This window comes from Phodopus roborovskii, unplaced genomic scaffold (genome assembly GCF_943737965.1).
Source record: "Phodopus roborovskii unplaced genomic scaffold, PHOROB, whole genome shotgun sequence".
NCBI classification, from domain to species: domain Eukaryota; kingdom Metazoa; phylum Chordata; class Mammalia; order Rodentia; family Cricetidae; genus Phodopus; species Phodopus roborovskii.
This window is the reverse complement of record NW_026126480.1, coordinates 48,596,725-48,615,000: the sequence shown is the minus strand read 5'-3', so window position 1 is coordinate 48,615,000 and position 18,276 is coordinate 48,596,725. Positions and strand designations below refer to the sequence as shown.

The window sequence follows — 18,276 nt, the reverse complement described above, 5'->3', positions numbered from 1 at the left end:
CCCTCCAGCCCTGTCTTGGGGAGGGGAGATTTGTTTCTATTATTTGTTTGTTTGTTGTTTTTTGAGACAGGTTTTCTCTGTATAACAGCTCTGACTGCCCTGGAACTCATTTTGTAGACCTGGCTGGCCTTGACCTCACAGAGATCCATTTCTATTATTTGTAAGTGTGTGTATGCATGTGGATATGTGAACATGAATGCAGGTGTCTAAAGAAGCCACAAGTGCCAGATTCCCTGGAGCTAGACTTGTAGGCAGTTGTAAGCTGTCTGACACGGGTGCTGGGTACCAACTTGAGTCCTCTGGAAAAGCAGTAGGCATTTTTAACCATGGAGTCATTTCTCTAGCTGTACTTGTATTTACATTTGTTTGTACCTTGTGAATGTATGCCACCAGTGTACAGGTGTCCTTGGAAGTCAGAAGATGGTATGGGATAGCTGAGCTGGAGGTCCAGATGGTTATGAGATGCCCTCAATGGGTACTAGGAACTAAAGTTGGGCCCTCTGCAAGAGAAGGAATTGCTCTTAACAGCCGAGTCATCCCTTCAGCCTCTACTTTTATTATCTGTACTTGTATGCTCTAAGATTTATTCTAGCATGTGCATCATTCCTACCTGAGGGGGAAAATATTCAAATGGTTTTTAAGGAGCTGGGTGTTGGTGGCACATGCCTTTATCCCTGCAGAGGCAGGTGAATCTCTGAGTTTGAGACTAGCCTGGTCTACAAATGGAGTTCCAGGACAGTCAGGGCTACATAAAGGAACCCTGTCTCAACAAAGCAATAACAGCAAAATGGTTTTTAAGAATGCCATTTTATAATATGTTCAGGGGGTAATAGCCCCACAGTGCTGAGGGCAGGTATGTTTTGGGTTCCTGAATGAAAAGTTTCCTTATCTCCAGAATTCCATATTCCCTCTATAGCAAACATCACTGAGGCTCAGCCATCTGTAGATTACCTTGTAAGTACTGCCTAGGCCTTTGTGTACTACTCATCTGTCAGGCTGTGGGTCCTCTGTGGTTTTTGATGGAACTTCATGAATCCTTCCCAGCATTCCCACTTCCTTGGGCAGTCAAGGTGGGTTTTGGGAGATATACCACACATAGAAGTGTTCCAACCTGTTCTGGTCTGTTTTGAGGCCAGCATGGGAGCCTCAAATTCAGGACACATCTTCCTCGAACGTTGCCAGCTTGTATCCACTAGAGGGAGCCAGAACCCTATACAGCTGGCTCCGCTGGTGAGACAGTTTCACTAATCCCAAATAGAGCCATCACTGCATCACCTGTTTCATTTCTGAATTCTCCCTGTTATATTGGCCCACAAATATCTACTTCCTCAAAATATGAGAATTTAATGGATGATATAAAATTTTAAAATAAACTTTTTCTGTGTGTGAGATGCATGTGTACACACACACCAAGAAAAAAGACTGCCATGTGGTGGTGGCCTTTAATCCTAGTACTCAGAAAGCAGAGGCAGGCAGATCTGAGTTGAGGCCAGCCTGGTCTACAGAGGGAGTTCAGGACAGCCAGAACTAGAAACTCTGTCTAAACCAGAAAAAAAAAAAATAGAAAGAAGAAAGTCTATGAGACACTGAGCACTGGAAAAAGGACTCACCTGAACTGAGATGTCCATGAGCAAAGTAAGCATAAGGCCTCAGTACTGAACAGCCACATGAACAGCCATGTTCACTTTAATTCATAAAACACTTACTACATGATGAAATCATATCTTAGAAGTACCGACTTAAAGATTAGTTTCACCTGTTTCTTCCCTTTTAATTATGTATGGATGTGGGCATGTCACACTTGGGAGTAGAAGTCAGGGACAACCAAGGGATTTGGTTTCCTCCCTCCATCATGTGGGTTCCCAGAATAGAACAAAGGTGTCAGACTTGACAAGTGGCTTTGCAAGCTGAGCTATCACCTATTTTCTTCTAAAGTCTTTCCTCATAAAATTTTCCTGCTATTATGTCCTGTTACATCACGTTCGTGGTTACAATGCATTTCTTTGGACCATCCTGGTCTACAAAAAATGCTAGTAACAGCAGTCAAAATGCCAATGTTCTCATCTAGACCACAGGATTATAGGTTCACACTATTTTGTTAATGTGGTTTCAATTCCCTACAAGGAATTTCTTGTAAGATAAAAAAGAAAATCAATTTCCAGCTTTTATAAAGTGGGTAGGGCTTTCTAGTATTGTGTCAGAAAGCCTTAGTTGTGGTGGGTGTGTGGGATGGATTTGTGGAATTGAGGAGGCTACCTAGGCACTCAGCACCACTGCATGTGGAATGCTACATCGGCGAGGAGCAGAGACTTGCTGATTGTTGGGTCTTGCTTGTTTCCAGTTTAGCTTCAGGTTCAGTGAGTGTGGTGCTTTGAATGAGAATGGACCCCATAGGCTCAGATATTTGAATTCTTGGTCCCCGGTTGGTGGAACTTCTCTGGAAGATTAGGATATATGGGCCTTGTTGGAGAAGGTGTGTCATTGGGGTTGAGCTTTGAGGTTTCTTTTTTCTTTTTGAGACAGGATTTCTCTGTGTAGCCCTGGCTGTCCTGGAGCTTACTCTGTAGACCTGGCTGGCTTCCAACTCACAGAGATCAGCCTGCCTCTGGGATTAAAGGCATCCACCACCACTGCCTGGTGGGCTTTGAGGTTTCTATACCCCTGCATACTGTTTCCAGTGAGGCCTCTCTGCTTCCTATTTGCAGACGAGGATATAAGCTTTCACTCACTGCTCCAGAGTCAGGCTTGCCTGACTTCTTGCTGCCATGCTCCCCACTGTAATGGTTATGAATTCACTTCTGGAACACAACAAATTAAAAGCTTTTTTTATAAGTTGCCTTGGACATGGTGTCTCACAGCAGTAGAAAGATAGTGAGAGACCCTGTCTGATGGGAATAATGGGAATGTGATAGAGCAGGTCACTGGATGTCCTCCTCCCAAACACCGGACAACACACACATACAATAATAATGATGATGATGATGATGATGATGATGATGATACCCAGAGGCCACATAGTGAGGGTTTGTCCAATCAAGCTAGTCATAGTAATCCCAGAATCCAGGGAAGCTGAGGCAGGATCGAATTTACTTCAAGGCTACCTTGGCTACACAGAATTGTTTCAGGCCAACAAGAGCTATACAATGAGACCTTGGCCCCTGAAACAAGCAAGCAAGCAAGCAAGCAAGCAAGCACGCACGCACTCAAGCACTGAAGCACGTAAGCACACAAGCAAGCAAACCCCAAAACTCTCCAACACATTTTAGCAGAATTCGGGAAATATTTATCATGTAGGTCAAGAGCCAGTCCAGTAATCAGCCAGCACCACCCTCATAACTAATGCCTAAACTCCAGCCCAGGCGCCAACCACACCTGGAGCACCACCACTACACAGCTCGCCACTCGGTAGTCCAAAGAGCGCATCACCAGCTCAAAGTACCACGCATTAGGCCCCGCCTCCACAGCAAACCCCGCCCCCACAATGCTGACAGGCCTCGTAGGGCCTCGCCTCGCCCACTTCAGTCAGAAGGCCGACATCACGCCCGGGGTCTCCAGGCCTCCACCACCGCGAGGTCAGTTTCACGCGCTGTCATTGCTCGTGGCCACTCAGCTATCCATGCCCCGCTCCGCCAGTGAAGAGCTGGGGGCGAGACTGGAGCTCCCGGGCGGGGTAGGGTGGGGCTGGGGGGGGTGGACGGACAAGGCGGTGTCTGCGCACGTGGATGACGCCATCGCATCAAGTACCCCCGCCCGCTTGGGGGGGGGGATTGGGACCTGGAGCGGCGGTGTACGCATGCGCATGCGTAGTCTCTCCTTCAAGCCGCCGGACTGAGGATCCGCCCAGTCAGATTTGCTCCCCTTCCCTAAACAGCACTTGGCCTTTAGCACCCACTTCCCCAAAGCACTTCCTCGGGATACGAAGAGTTGGTGGAGGCCCTCCATGGGGCGAGATCTGAAGTGGAGGATCGCTGGGTCGTCCAGGTCCTCCGAGAACTGCGGACTCACAGTGGGGCCTGAAACGGGGCAGCCTGGCTAGCCCTAGGCCTCCAGGACTCGAGGGGAAAGTGGAAGCAGCTTCCGTGAGAGGACATGTAACTAGTTCCACACCTCCTGAACAGCAGTTTATGCAATTCTGGCTGTGTTTAGGAAGGACCTTAGAACCGGCTAGATCTTTACAGGATAGTGCAAAATCTGAAAACAGTCCACCATAGACGTGGTTGATTCAGTCACATAACAGATAATTGTACACAAAGGGACCCAATGTATGAACTTTTTAAAAGTACTTATTTTTTGAGAGGGGGGGCTTGCTCAGTAGTCTAGCCATTGTAAATAGGATTTTCTTTTTTCTTTTTAAAGACCAGTTTCACATTTTAGCCCAGCCTTGCCTGGGATTCACTGTGTGGCACAAATTAATCTTGAACTTATCCTGATTCTCTGGCTCAGGCTTTTGGATGAAGTGGAGGGATTAACGTAAGGTTGGGCGGATTCACTGTGATTGTGCACAGATAAGTAGGTTGTGTGTGGTGGCACAGGCTTCCAAGCTCAGAATGGAGGAGGATGAGGCCAGCCCTAGCTACATATGTGAGCCTGAACTGATAGGTTAGAATCCAGTGCTGTTTTTGTTATTATTTTGGTTTTTCAAGACAGGGTTTCTCTTGTAACAGCCCTGGCTGTCCTGGAACTCACTACCTCTGCTTCTCCAGTGCTGGGATTAAGGGTGTATGCCACTGCCACCTGGCCGGTTTTGTTATTTTTTTTTTTTAAGACTGGGTCTCACTGTGTAGATCAGGCTGGCTTTGTACTCACAGAGATCCCTGCCTGGGCCTCTGGTCTAGAGTGCTGGGATTAAAGGTAGCCCACAATCTGCTGCAAGATCACAACTTTAGAAAAAAAAAAAAAATGTAACAGAGCCATGTGTAATGTGCACGCCTTTAGTCCTAGCACTCAGTAGGCAGAGGCAGACAGATCTCTGTAAATTTGAGGGCAACCTGGTTTACATAATGAGTTCCAGGACAGCCAGAACTACACAGTGAGACCCTGTCTTGAAAGAAAACAAAACACCCAGAATTGTAATAGTTCTAAAAAGTACCAGTTTCATATCTGCTGTAACAAAGTTGCAAATCTGTTTGCTACTTTGCATTTGTCACTTTACAGTTCTGGAGAGAAGTCCAAAATGAGTTAAAAATCAAGTGTCTGTGGGTTGTTCCTTCTGGAGGCTCCAAAAGACTGATGTTTCTTTGCCCTTTCTACCCATTTCTCTGCCACTTCCCTACGTGGATTCTCGTGGTTACACAACACACCCATGTTAGTTTTCCATACAGCATCCAGTAAAGTTGGTGGGAACTCAGCATACCCAGGGAGCCCATGCTCCCTTTCTCTCCCTTCTCACCCTCCCTCAGTGGAAGGGGTCTCTATAGAAACCTTCATTTTCATGCATGCAGCAGGAAGAGAGGTGCTCACTGGCTTCACACTTTGTCCTGAGGTCCTGGTGAAGTGCTAGAAACACATTGTACCTGCCAGGCACATGTCTTGCTGGAATTCAGCACCCCAAATTGGTAAGCCCCTGCCCTTGCTGAGTACAGGGTGCCCATGCAAAAACCACAGCTCTCATCTTAAAGGGAGTATAGTTTATTGTTAGTGACTGTGGCCTGGAGACACTGTTATGAACAATGCATCTGGGGAACCTTGGTGGATTCCTTGGCAGTTGAGGGTGACCGAGGAGCAGGCCACGGGGGACACATGCCCGACAGACAGAGTTTAAGTGAGAAGTTTTATTAGAAAGGGAAGCAGGGGAGGGTGGAGAAAAGAGAGACATGGAGACAAGAGAGGACAGAAGAGAAGAGGGAGACACGAAAAGTGCTGTCTGCCACAGGGGAACAGCAGGAAAAGAGCAGAAAGAATGGAAGTGGGTGGTCTTTTTTTTTTTTTTTAAAGGGGTCCTTTGCACCTGGGCTGACCAGGGTACTGCCTGAGTGCATACTGCTAGGTGACAGGGGCAGACCAACATAATGTCTCAATCCTTATAGACACAGATTTAGGTTGCCTCAAACTCCATGTTCCAACATGGAAATTTTGTAGTTTTACAGAACAAAGTCATAAATCAATTGACACTGGTGGGTACATCAGAGAGGTAGGTACAGTAAGATGGGGGAAGCTCTTCTATCGGTCCAAGATGCTATCTGATAACATTCTTAGTTTTGGGGTTGGTGGAAGCTAAATTTTAAGATTACAAAAGGCTTCTTTCAGTCACAGGATGTTTGTTAGTTCCCACCTGGAGATTGGGCAAGGAAGGGCAGTCTGGGAGGGCTAGAACTAGCCCATGATAAGGTAATTAGGCCCTGGAACCACATTGCAGTCCCTCCATGGCACTGGAATTCTAATCTATCAGATCCTGTAGATCTGGCGGCTTCTAGTCAGTAACTCGTCACATATGCACCAAGAAAGGGCTGGCCTGGCCAAAGCTTCCCTTCTAGTCCGGCAGCCTCTACCTTTCCCAAAAGAACTGATCCCCTAATTCACAGTTCTTGAGTTCTTGTGGCTCCTGCAACCAAGATTAAGCTAGGTCTGCAGTGATCACTGAGCAGGGTTTCTGAACCTGAATTCCAATCTACCTTCTTGCCTGCCCCTTTGCCACTTTCTCCCTCTTTAGGGATCCTTGTTCCAGGTCTTTTGGGAAATACAATCCCTGACCTTGTATGCTAGCATGCTGGAATCCCCTTTTCTTGTATTACTTAAGTCCTAGGAGGGCTGGGACTTGGAACAGTGACTGGCACACAGTAGGTGCTCAACAAATGGACGAATGAATGCTGGTCCCTTGACAAGTGTGTGGCTATCTGCAGGAGAGCAGGACTCCTGAGTGACATTCAAACTCTTTGCTAACCTTTTCTAAAGTGCTAGAATTCTAGCACTCGGAGACAAATCTGCAAGTTCTAGGCCAGCTACACATCAAGCCTTTGTTTCAAAATGCAAACACCAAAAGCAAATCCCATAATGTGGGAGCATGTGATAACGTTTAAACATGGGCTAGAGAGATGACTTAGCAGTTAAGAGCAGTGGCTGCTCTTCCAGAGCACATAGGTTCAGTTCCCAGCACTTAGGTGAATGGTGGCTTACAACCATCTATAACTCCAGTCCCAGGGAATCTTAAGTCCTCTTCTGGCCTCCCTGGACAAGATGCACAGACATATGAAAATGAAATATTTATATACATAAATAAAATTTATAAAACTAATGCCAAAGTGATTAAATAGTGTGACAAAATGCTTGCCCTTCATGCATAAGAGGCCTCTGTTTACCATCTCAGTCACATCCCCCCACGGGGGGAGCGTAAAGCGTTGGGGGGATCCTGTTTTGAGACAGGGTTTCTTTGTGTAACAGAGCCCTTGCTGTTCTGAACTCGCTCTCAAACCCAGAGACCCACCTGCCTCCGCTTCCTGAGCACTGGGATTGAAGGCGTGTGCCACCCCACCCGGTTTTTAAGTGTTTTTTGAACACTGTTCTATGCATGAAAACTTTTTTGGCTCGTAGAAGACATGGGCGCGTGCTGTTGTTCGTAGCACAATCTCTCAATGCAATCGCATCCGTTTCGCGGCAGCTGTGAATCCTTTTACTTATTTTTATTCAGGCCCAAAAGAAGTGACTCAAGTTTGTCTAGTTCTGTTCCCAAAGTGCAGCTTGAATGTGGGAGGGGCAGACCTGGTGGGCGGTTTCCTAAAAGCAAAGTGAAAAGCTAGTTGGGGCCAGAGAGTGAGACCGGCGAGAGTCTCCAGGCTCCGCCCTGGGCGGAAGGAACCGGAGCGGCTGGGACCTCTAGAAGCAGAGCCAGGTGAGTTAGGACCATGCTTCGGGGCGCTTGGCTGGCTCTGAGAGTTTTTCTCGAGTCCCCTCCTGGCCCTTTTAATACGTGGCAGAGCGTCTGGACCACAAGGTTCGAGGGATCAAAATTAGGGCGGGGGCGGGAACGCTGGCCTGGCGAGCCTCGGAGGCCTGTTCCTTAGGAAGGAACAGAGATGTGCCCTGAAGGAGCCTTTCTCTGTGCTTGAAGGCTGAGCTCATGTCTCCGTGGCCAGCGGCCTATTGGCTTACTTAAAGGCCCAAAGAGAGTGTCTTCAGATCCTAGAATTAACCCAACTGGGCTACCAGCTAGGAGCAGCTAGCTAGCAGTCCTCAGTCGCAGCTTGTAGGGCCTCCCGCTTGGTCACCTGTGTACATTCCAAGGGCTTACACCAAAGGATCAAGGGCCCAAAGAAACCAATGGCCTGGTCCCAAGGCCAAGCGAGGGGTGGAGGGTGGGAAGAGAACCAGCTGCCTGGTTACTTTCACATCCCTTGTCCCTGACCTCATATGATCTGTCAGAACTGGCTGGCACCTGGTCTCAAAGCCCAGCCCTGTGCTTTCTAACGGTAGACACTCTAGGATCCCCTAGTCTGTAATGAGGAAGAGAACCGAACTTGTGGGCCTGGGGATGATACCGTGAGAGCTGCCCCACCCCACCTTTAGTGACCTAGTGATGACTGTGTTTGTGTGACACACCCTGGGATCCAGGCGGTGCTGGTTTTATTCACTGGCTCATTGAGGGTGGGGATAACTGGTTGCTCCATGCTGGGTCTGTTATGACCACAGTGAGTGATCATAACTGATTTTTGTGTCAAGATGTGTAAAGTGAATCTTTCTCCCTGGTTGACATTAAAGAGGTATTCTCCCAGCTCTGGGAAGAAAAGGGAAGGCTCATTTAGCCAGGCCATCCTGTACCAGGCACTGTAACCGCATACAGAACTGTTGTCATCGCCATGACCATCATAGAGGGCAGCTGGAGTGCATTTCTGTTGCTCTGACACAGAACCCAGTGCCCCCTCCCACTTCTGTGCCAGCAGCACAACACAGATCACTTCTTCTAAGGAGCCCTCCAGGATACTACCCACATGCTGTCCAAGCTGGCCTGCTCAGGAAATGTGGGGGCATGGGTGTCTGTCCCCCAGGCCTCAGGAACATCCTTCCATTGCTAGTGCCAGCCTTGTTTATTCAGGTTCTGTGCCCATCCCTGTCAGAGCCTGTGACCTGTTTGTTCCAGTTTTCCTGGATATAGGTCTCACTTTTCTCAGCCTGATGGACAGCCTGGATCCTGTGGGCTGGGCCTGAGCTGGCTGAGGGTTTTGCTAAAAATAGTCCTAGCCTGGCCTGAGCCTCTAGCCTCAGAAGGAAATCATGGAAGCAAGTCCCCCAGTGGTTGCCCCTGAATACTTCCCTTTCTCCCAGAGTCCTATGCCTTCCCACCCTTTAGGTGGTTGTGTCCAGGATCCTGGCTCCTAGGCATCTGACTGTGTGGATGGCTTGGCAACAGTAGAGTGGTGCTACCTGCCACCCAACTTATTCTCAGGACATAGGCTGAGTGAGCAGGAAGCTCCCCTGCTGGAGTTTCCAGACAATCATACTCAGGCACAGGAGGCCAGAGAGTTCCAGGCCAGATTTGGTTGGTGCCCAGTCCTGTCTTCAGCAAGGAGGTACTCGAATGGCTGGGCTCCTTCTAGCTCATAGTGCTGGCCTTTGGTGGTATTTGCTAGGGTACCATGCAGGTAGCCTCTCCTGACACCTTGTTTACTTCTGGAGACTCAATGTGTAGACACACTTGTTGGGTAGAGGCTGGGCCCCTACTGAAAAAAAAAATTACTCTTTTGGCTTTTGGACTCATCCTCTTAAAAATTCTATCCTATCAAGCTATGGAAATTTCCTCAAGAGTTCTCTTCCTTCTTTCTCAGGCTCAGATTACATTGTGCATCCACCATGAGTCTTGACATCCAGTGTGAGCAGCTGAGTGATGCCAGGTGGACAGAGCTCCTTCCCCTGATCCAGCAATACCAAGTGGTCAGGTAGAGGCAGCCTTGGGGACCTTATGGGTACCATGGATCTGGCTGGGAGGGTGGGACTCTGTTGTGGAGATGGGTGGTTCTTGCGGCTTGCCATCTGATAGGGGTTTGCTGTGTTCCAAAAGCATGCTGTTCGTGGACATGAAGATGTTTTACATAATCTTCATGAGGTGTTACCTCAACCTTTTCATTTGTTTGTTGTCAGACAGGGTCTTACTCTGTAGCACATACTGGCTATAGGGACATAGCTCAGTAGTTGAGTACTTGCCTAGCATGCCCAAAGTCTTGGGTTCAATTCCAACAAAATATAAATGAGCATGGTGGTACAAGCCTATATTCCAAGCATTGGGGAGGTGGAATTAGGAGGATCAGAAGCCCAAGGTCATTTTCTGCTACATAGTGAGCATAACACAACATATTAGCCTGAGATAAAAGAGTTTAAAAACAACTGACACCTAGGCATTTAGCTAGGTAGTAGAACTTGGCTAGTATGTATCATGTATGAGAAGCAGTAAGGGAACCACTGCAGGCTCAGGTAGGGTGGGCAGGTTTGGTGTGGAGACTGATAGCAGTGGCAGGTGGCGGGCACCCCGAATCTGGCAGTCTAGACCCTTATTCCTTCTCTGAAGAGAGTAGGCTTTTCAGGAGGTGATGGTGGCGCCTGTACACACCTGTCCTTGTCTGTCCATTTCTGACTGAGAAAGTCCTCCTTACTAGACTCTCAGGTTCACAGGCAAGAGATAGGTACCTGCTTCATCCTCATCTTTTCCGGGATAGTTATGGTTTGCCACACAATCAGAAGGGCAGTTAGGCATCCCCAACCATGTATCAGCTTCCCATGACCATGTCCCAAAGTGCTGTCTAGCACTTCTAGTCAGATATGGGTTCCCAGCTTTGCCCTGTGCCTTTCCCCATTCTTATGGCTTAGAATCCCACATGACTTACTGATAACCTCATTAGCCCCTTTGTAGACAAGCTTCCTCTTGTCTTAGTGACCTTTGAGTTTTGAGTCTGAATACCTTTCACATGTTCCCTTGGCTAGTCTGAGGGCTCTTTGAGGTGGTCATGTGCTTTCGGAGATTATGGAGATACTATGGGTGTGGCCTGTCACACTGTGTCCTGGTGTACAGTGGCCCCATGTGGACATAACTGAGTCATAACTTGCTGTGGTTCATCATAGACTCATGCTGCTGCAGCTCTGGTCAGTTCTGAGTTCCTCTGCCTGCTATCAACCTCTGTTCCTACCCTCTCCACCCCAACTCTCAGTGCTGGAACTTTGTGTGAGCTATGCTTTCTTGGATTTTTTTGAGAATGCTTTATCCCACTGTGTAGCCCAGACTGAGTTAGAGCTTGGTGATCCACCTGCCACCATAAATGCCTGTTTCAAGCTTAAACATTGTAGTTATAATCCACATTTGGATTTCTTGGCTCCTGGTGGGTCATACCACCCGTTGTGTGAGATGGTGGTTGGGTCTGCGGCCAGCACCATGCTGACCCAGGGGTTCTGTCTGCAGGTTGGATGACTGTGGCCTCACTGAGGTGCGGTGCAAAGACATCAGCTCAGCAATTCAGGCCAACCCCACCCTAACGGAGCTTAGCCTGTGCACCAATGAGCTGGGGGATGCTGGTGTGTGCCAGGTGCTCCAGGGCCTGCAGAGTCCCATCTGTAAGATCCAGAAGCTGAGGTAAGCCCAGGGGCTCAGCCCAGCCTGTTCAGGGCAGGACCTGAAGTGGCCAAGTGGGCAGCTGTTATGTGGAAAGCCACTGAGAGGTGGGTGAGGTAGGAAGGGACAGGCACTCCCAGCTCCATCCATATCAAGTGTTGGGATAGGCCACACTATGGACTATGGCTTTGTTCCAGGCTCCAAACCCAAGACAGAGTCTGGCTGAGCCACCTTGGTGTCCTCCTTTGGCCTGGGACCTCACCTAGAGGAATAGTGCCCTAATCCCTGTTAGGTGTGGTGGGAGCTCTGGCAGGTATGGTCTGTCTGTCCATGGTTGCTGCTCATGGGATGTGCTTTAGCCTGCAGAACTGCAGCTTGACGGAGGCTGGCTGTGGGGTCCTGCCTGACGTGTTGCGTTCTTTGCCTACCCTGCGCGAGCTACATCTCAGTGATAACCCTCTGGGGGATTCAGGCCTGAAGCTGCTCTGTGAAGGACTTCTGGACCCCCAGTGCCGCCTTGAGAAGCTTCAGTGAGTGTGAACCTTGCCAGGATCCCTGTGCTCTTTGCTGCCCCTGACCCAGGGCCCAGCCAGCCATCCTCACTAAGCCTCACACCAGCACCGTGGATAAGAATTTTGGAGGGGACTCCTAGGATTTGAGGGTCTCTCCTTTGCTGGGGACTGGCAGGTGACCTAGCTCTGAGATTAGGAACCAATGCTGGTGGAGTCTGGCTTGATTCTGTAGTGTGACCCCAGATGAGCTGAAGAGGAACTTGTTTCTTTCTGCTGGTTCTGGGAGGGCCTCAGATTTTGAGATGTGGCTCTATTCTGTAAAAGTTTCATAAGTGATGTTGGTGTCCACATTGAACCTGGAGACTGTAGGTGTCATTGTGCCTGACCAGATGAGGCCTAAAGAGGCAGTGGGACATGAGATGCCAGCAACCCCTTAGTTTCCCTGATACCAAATTTCTAGGCCTTAATCCTTTTGATATGCCTGAGACCTCTGCCTGCTCCCAGGTTGGAATACTGTAACCTCACAGCTACCAGCTGCGAGCCACTGGCTTCAGTGTTCAGGGTGAAGCCTGACTTTAAGGAGATAGTTTTGAGCAACAACGACCTCCATGAGGCTGGTATCCAGATGCTGTGCCAGGGCTTGAAGGACTCTGCCTGTCAACTGGAGTCACTCAAGTATGTATTAGGCCACAGAGGCTAAGGAGCAGGGGCAGGCACCAGTGCTCCTCTTACTATGTCCTGTATCTCCAGGCTGGAGAACTGTGGTATCACATCAGCCAACTGCAGGGATCTGTGTGATGTTGTAGCCTCCAAAGCCTCACTGCAGCAACTGGACCTGGGCAGCAACAAGCTGGGCAATGCGGGCATCGCAGCACTGTGCTCAGGGCTGCTGCTCCCCAGCTGTAGGATCAGGACTCTGTGGTGAGTCAGCTGCCAGCCTTTGCATGGGGATGGGGGACATGGCGGCAAGTGAGAGACATCCTTCAAGAATGTTATGTCCCACAGGTTGTGGGAGTGTGATATCACTGCAGAGGGCTGCAAGGACCTGTGCCGTGTCCTTAGGACCAAGCAGAGCCTGAAGGAACTCAGCCTGGCTGGCAATGAGCTGAGGGATGAAGGTGCCCAGCTGCTGTGTGAGAGCCTGCTGGAGCCCAGCTGTCAGCTGGAGTCACTGTGGTGAGGGGTCCTGAGGTTCTTCTAGGACAGAATGGGGAATGGGAAGAAATGCAGGGGTGGAGTGAGGTTTGGGAACGGATGCTGGACTCTGGAAGATGGCATGGCAGTAAGAGGGCAGTGCTGGGCTGAGGTGCAGGTGCAGAGGATGAGGGATGGGGAAGGGAGTGGGTGAGCACCTGGGTTCCTTATGGACCTCCAAGGGAAGGGCTAGTTGGAGCTGTTGGGTCCAGCCTTTCTGTTCCCACAGGATAAAGACCTGTAGCCTCACAGCTGCCTGTTGTTCCCACTTATGCTTGGTGTTGACCAAGAACCGTTCTCTGCTGGAGCTACAAATGAGCAGCAACCCACTGGGGGACTTGGGAGTCCGTGAGCTTTGCAAGGCCCTGGGCCAGCCAGACACTGTGCTGCGTGTGCTTTGGTGAGTGTAGGTGGGCACGTGCTGGGAGGTAGGTACAGCTCCAAGTCCATCCACTTTCCTCCTGTGAGGAAACCCAGGTAGAGATGTCCTAGGGTTTCCACATCCCATCCTGCCTCTTGATAGTATCTCTCTATGTAGCCTTGGTACTGTGTAGACTAGGCTGGCCTCTGCCTTCCAAATGCTGGGATTAAAGGCATAGCCCCCACCCCCTGTCCCCCTGCTTGCGCCATAGAAGCTTCTTGATATCACCTGGCCTACTTGTACCTTGAGCTTCTCAGTTCCTCAGGTTCCATCTGATGGGCATGGGTCCTGGCCCTGCTCATTTGTACCCGTCTTCCTCAGTCTGGGGCCTGTCTGCCCTGTCACTTTCTATAGGCGCCCTGATGTAGTTGGCCTTGGTACACAGGGTTCTGACCTAGCCAGGCTCTTGGTGCTTGGAGATGAATGTACCCTCTTAGAATGTGCGCCCTTCCTGTCACGGGAAGCTAGGGCTCTGGGTGTTATATTCAGTGGAGGGAAGCTTCGCTGTACTTGAAGTATGGAGGGGCTGTTTTCTTGACAAAGCAGATATGGAGAACAGCTCTGCCCTCTCCACCCAGGCTGGGGGACTGCGATGTGAGTGACAATGGTTGCAGCAGCCTTGCCACAGTCCTGCTGGCCAACCGCAGCCTGCAGGAACTGGACCTCAGTAACAACTGCATGGGGGATGCAGGTGTCCTGCGACTGATAGAGAGCCTCAGACAGCCCAGCTGTGCCCTCCAGCAACTAGTGTAAGTGGGTGTAGTTGGTGAAGGTGGTGGGAGGGGCTGCCTGGGCTCAGGGGATTCATCCGGGAAGGTAGGAATGGAAGAGAAAGAGCGGCACCCCAGTCACTCTCTCCTGCCTGCCTGTGTACAGCCTGTATGACATTTACTGGACAGAGGAGGTGGAAGATCAGCTGCGGGCCCTGGAGGTGGAAAAGCCATCCTTGAGGATCATCTCCTGAGATGTGCACTTCTCTGGACACAACATTAATGCAGCCCCAGGGTGTCTGGCTCTGGGTATCCTAGTGTTGACTGGAGATAAGCAGTGTGATCTTATTTCAGCAGAGAACTTTAGACACTTTATAACTATTAAAACACATGTTGACAAGAAAGGCCCTGTCATTCTTTGTGGGCCGGTGTAGCTGTGCTAGGGGCAGTTCATTCTTATGCTAACCTCAGCATTGGGTCCTTAGTCAATATCCAATATGACCTTTTAAAAAGCAGGGTCTTGCTACTATAGCCCTGGACAGCCTTGAACCTTGGGCATACTCTGCTGTTTGAGTGGTAGGACTACAGGCATTGTAGAGGCGATTCCAGCTAGGTGCCATTACACTTTGATCCAAGACAGGTCTTAAAGGAACTGTCAAAGCTGAATCCTGCCCCACTGAGTAGTGTGAGTGAGGATGATCTCTGCTTGCACGGGCAAGCATGACTTTGGAAGATTTGCTTCCCATACCTGAAAAACCAGGAGTCTGGGGTAAGAGTCAGTGTGGAGCTCTTCTAGTACAAAAAAGGTTGAAAACAAAACAAACCCCAAGAGATCAAAATCTCTAAAGTCTAAAATCCCCAAATTGTAAAACGATTAAACCTTCACAATGAAACTACCAAAATAATTTCCATGGCTAAAAGTGCAGAAATGAGAGAAGGGTGGCCAGTCAAATTCTAGAGAAGAGACTGGCTGTGTGATGTGGAAAATGTGAAAGTTGGGGGCTTTATTTTTATTTATCTATTTAATAACTTACTTACTTTGTTTGAGACACGGTTTCTCTATGTCCTGGAACTCAAGAGACCCGCCTGCCTCTGCCTTCTGAGTGTCGCCAGTCTGTCTGTTTTTTAAGGTTTTAACTTTATGTGGATGCTGAGAACCAAAACCAGGTCTTTTGCAGGGGCAGAGTGAGTGCTCTTAACCACTGAGTCACCTCTTCAGCCCTTATTTACTTATTTTTGGGTTTTGAGACAGGGTCTCACATTATAGCTTTGACTTGCATGAATGTGGCTATATAGATCAGACTGACCTGAAACTCACAAATATCTGCCTGCCTCTGCCTCCCAAGTGTTGGGATTAAAAGTGTGTGCCACCATAACCATACACTTTAAAATTTTTTCTTTTCTTTCTTTCTTTTTTTTTTTTTTTTTTTTTTTTCCTTTTTTTGAGACAGGGTCTTTCTGTGTAGCTCTGGCTGGTCTTGAACTCAGAGATCTCCTGCTTCTGCCTCCTGAGTGCTGGTATTAAAGGTGTATGCTGCCACCACCCACCTAAATTTTATTTTTCTTGGTGCTGTAGAGATAGCTCAGAAGTTAAGAGCACTGAGTGGTTAAGAGCACTGGCTGCTCTTCCAGAGGACTTGGGTTCAATTCCCACCATCAATACGGCAGCTCACGACTGTAACTTCTTTTCCAGGGAATCCAACACCCTCACACAGACATATATATAAGCAAAACACCAATGTACATAAAATACAAATAAATTACTTTGAAAATTATATTTATTTATTCACTTATTTCTGTTTTTTTGAGATAGGGTCTCAGTAGGTATTAGCTAGCTTCAAACTTGCTAAATAGGCCAGGCTGACTTTGAATTCACAAGTGCAGGGATTAAAGGTACGTGTCTCCACATGGCAAAATTAATTTTTCTATGTGTATGGGTGTTTTGCTGGTATGTATGTCTATGTCTGAACCCCTGGAACTGAGTTATAGCCATGTGAGTGCTGGGAATATAACCTGGGTCCTCTGTAAGAGCAAATGCTCATAATTGCTAAGTCATTTCTCTAGTCTCCAAATGAAATTTTTTAAAATATAGGTCCTTGCCAGGTAGTAGTGGTGTATATCTTTAGTCACGGCACTCGGGTGGCAGAGGCAGGTGGATCTCTTGAGTTCCAGGCCAACCTGGTCTACAGAGTGAGTTCCAGGACAGCCAGAGATATACAGAGAAACCCTGTCTCAAAAAACCAAACCAAACCAGCAAACAAACATATAGCCAACCAGTAAGTTGTCACCTTACTCATTGAGAATGGCTGTTATGAAAAGGTGAGAGACAAGTGCATCCTGTAGGATGACAGGAGTACTTGTTGATGGTCTGCAGAGATGGCTCAGAGGTTAAGAGCACTGGCTGTTCTTTCAGAGGTTCTGAGTTCAATTACCAGTAACAACATGGTGGTTTACAACCATCTACGTGTTAGAACACTGTATGCATAATAAACAAATCTCTAAAACCATGAAAAAAGAAGAAGAAGAAAAAAAAGAGTACTTGTTGCTTTTACAGAGCACCTGGGTTCAGTTCCCAGCACTCCTATGTTGGTTGTCAGCCATTTATTAACGACAGTTCTAGGGGCTCCAACGCTGTCTTCTGGCCTCAGGAGCTTATGTGGTACACACATACATACATGCAGACAAAACACTCCTCATAAAGTGAATCTCTAAAAAGTTTTTCTGGGCAGTGTTGGTACACACCTTTATTCCTGTTGGTACACACCTTTAATCCCAGTGCTCAGAAGGCAGAGGCAGGCAGATCTCTGAATCTGAGGCCAACCTGGTCTACGGAGCAAGTTCCAGGACAGCCAGGGCTATGAAAAGAAACCCTGTCTCAAAAAAAAAAAAAAAAAAAAAAAAACCAAAAACAAAACAAAACAAAACAAAAAATCAAACAAAAAACCTTAAAGATGGAGCTCTGGTATGACCCAGCAGTTGAATTATCATCAGATGCATATACAAAGCAAACTAAAATCAATTTGTCAGAGACATCTATACTGCCTTGACATTTCAGCAGTGGTCACAGCAATAAGGATGTTGGGGTTGGGGGAGAAGTACATAGGGTTGGAAAGATGGGAGTTATCCACCACCTCTAACTCCAGTTCCAGGGGAGCTGATGCCTTCTTCTGGCCCCCATACAATTAACCACATACTTAATTAAACATAAGAAAAAAATTAAGTTTTTTTTTTTTTTTTTTTTTTTTTTGAGACAAGGTTTCTCTGTTCTTTTGGAGCCTGTCCTGGAACTAGCTCTGTAGACTAGGCTGGCCTTGAACTCACAGAGACTCACCTGCCTCTGCCTCCTGAGTGCTGGGATTATAAAGGCATGAGCCACCAACGCCTGGCAAAAATTAAGTATTTTTAAAATAATCTTTTAGTCAGGCATATTGGCACAAACCTATAATCCCAGAAATTGGGAGGCTGAAATAGGACGAGTGGCAAGAATTTGAGGTGAGTCGGGACTGTGTATGGAATTCTGTGCCTGTCTGAACTATGTAACAAAATCCTGTCTCAAAAATCCCAAGAAACAACATATTGCCTGAGCAGATTAAGAGACAAGATTTGTACATTTGCATTTGTGGGACAACTGAACTTATCAGAAGACAAATGGTTTGTCATTGCATACCTATGGCTGTAACTACAAAGCTAGGTTCATAGTCATGTCCCATGATCATTCTTCCATGACCACCCACCCCACCCTCAGTGAGAGACAATGGCACTGGGGTGCTGCCCAGGACATGTGTCCCACAAGCCTTTGAAGACCCATGAGAACTACATCCTGGACACACACCCAACTCCAAATGGATGGAGAAGTCCCTTCCTCTGCAAAGGTCTCTGGGAACGGGGCAGAGAAGGCAGCCAGAGGCTATG

At 48.1% G+C, this 18,276-nt stretch overlaps 1 protein-coding gene across 4 annotated transcripts; it reads left to right on the top strand.

Moving 5' to 3' along the window:
* Positions 1–3,481: 3,481 nt before the first annotated feature.
* Rnh1 (ribonuclease/angiogenin inhibitor 1) lies at positions 3,482–14,755 on the top strand. Of its 4 annotated transcripts, none has more exons than XM_051193336.1 (10): positions 3,482–3,572; positions 9,756–9,866; positions 11,378–11,548; positions 11,887–12,057; positions 12,544–12,714; positions 12,790–12,960; positions 13,045–13,215; positions 13,463–13,633; positions 14,233–14,403; positions 14,531–14,755. In XM_051193336.1, the coding sequence occupies exons 2-10, from the start codon at positions 9,781–9,783 to the stop codon at positions 14,616–14,618; spliced, it is 1,371 nt and encodes a 456-aa protein (XP_051049293.1). In that variant the 5' UTR covers positions 3,482–3,572; positions 9,756–9,780; the 3' UTR covers positions 14,619–14,755. The 4 variants fall into 4 exon arrangements, with proteins under 4 accessions (XP_051049293.1, XP_051049294.1, XP_051049292.1 ...); XM_051193337.1 differs by lacking the exon at positions 3,482–3,572 and adding an exon at positions 4,487–4,509; XM_051193335.1 differs by lacking the exon at positions 3,482–3,572 and adding an exon at positions 7,673–7,825.
* The last annotated feature ends 3,521 nt before the right edge of the window (positions 14,756–18,276 follow it).

Excerpts from the sequence above, each read along its gene's own strand:
- Rnh1 (XM_051193334.1), top strand. The coding sequence starts at position 7,839 with ATGCTTCGGGGCGCTTGGCTGGCTCTGAGAGTTTTTCTCGAGTCCCCT. Across the intron at positions 12,715-12,789 it reads TGTCAACTGGAGTCACTCAA|GCTGGAGAACTGTGGTATCA; the intron begins GTATGTATTAGG and ends CTGTATCTCCAG. Across the intron at positions 13,216-13,462 it reads TGTCAGCTGGAGTCACTGTG|GATAAAGACCTGTAGCCTCA; the intron begins GTGAGGGGTCCT and ends CTGTTCCCACAG.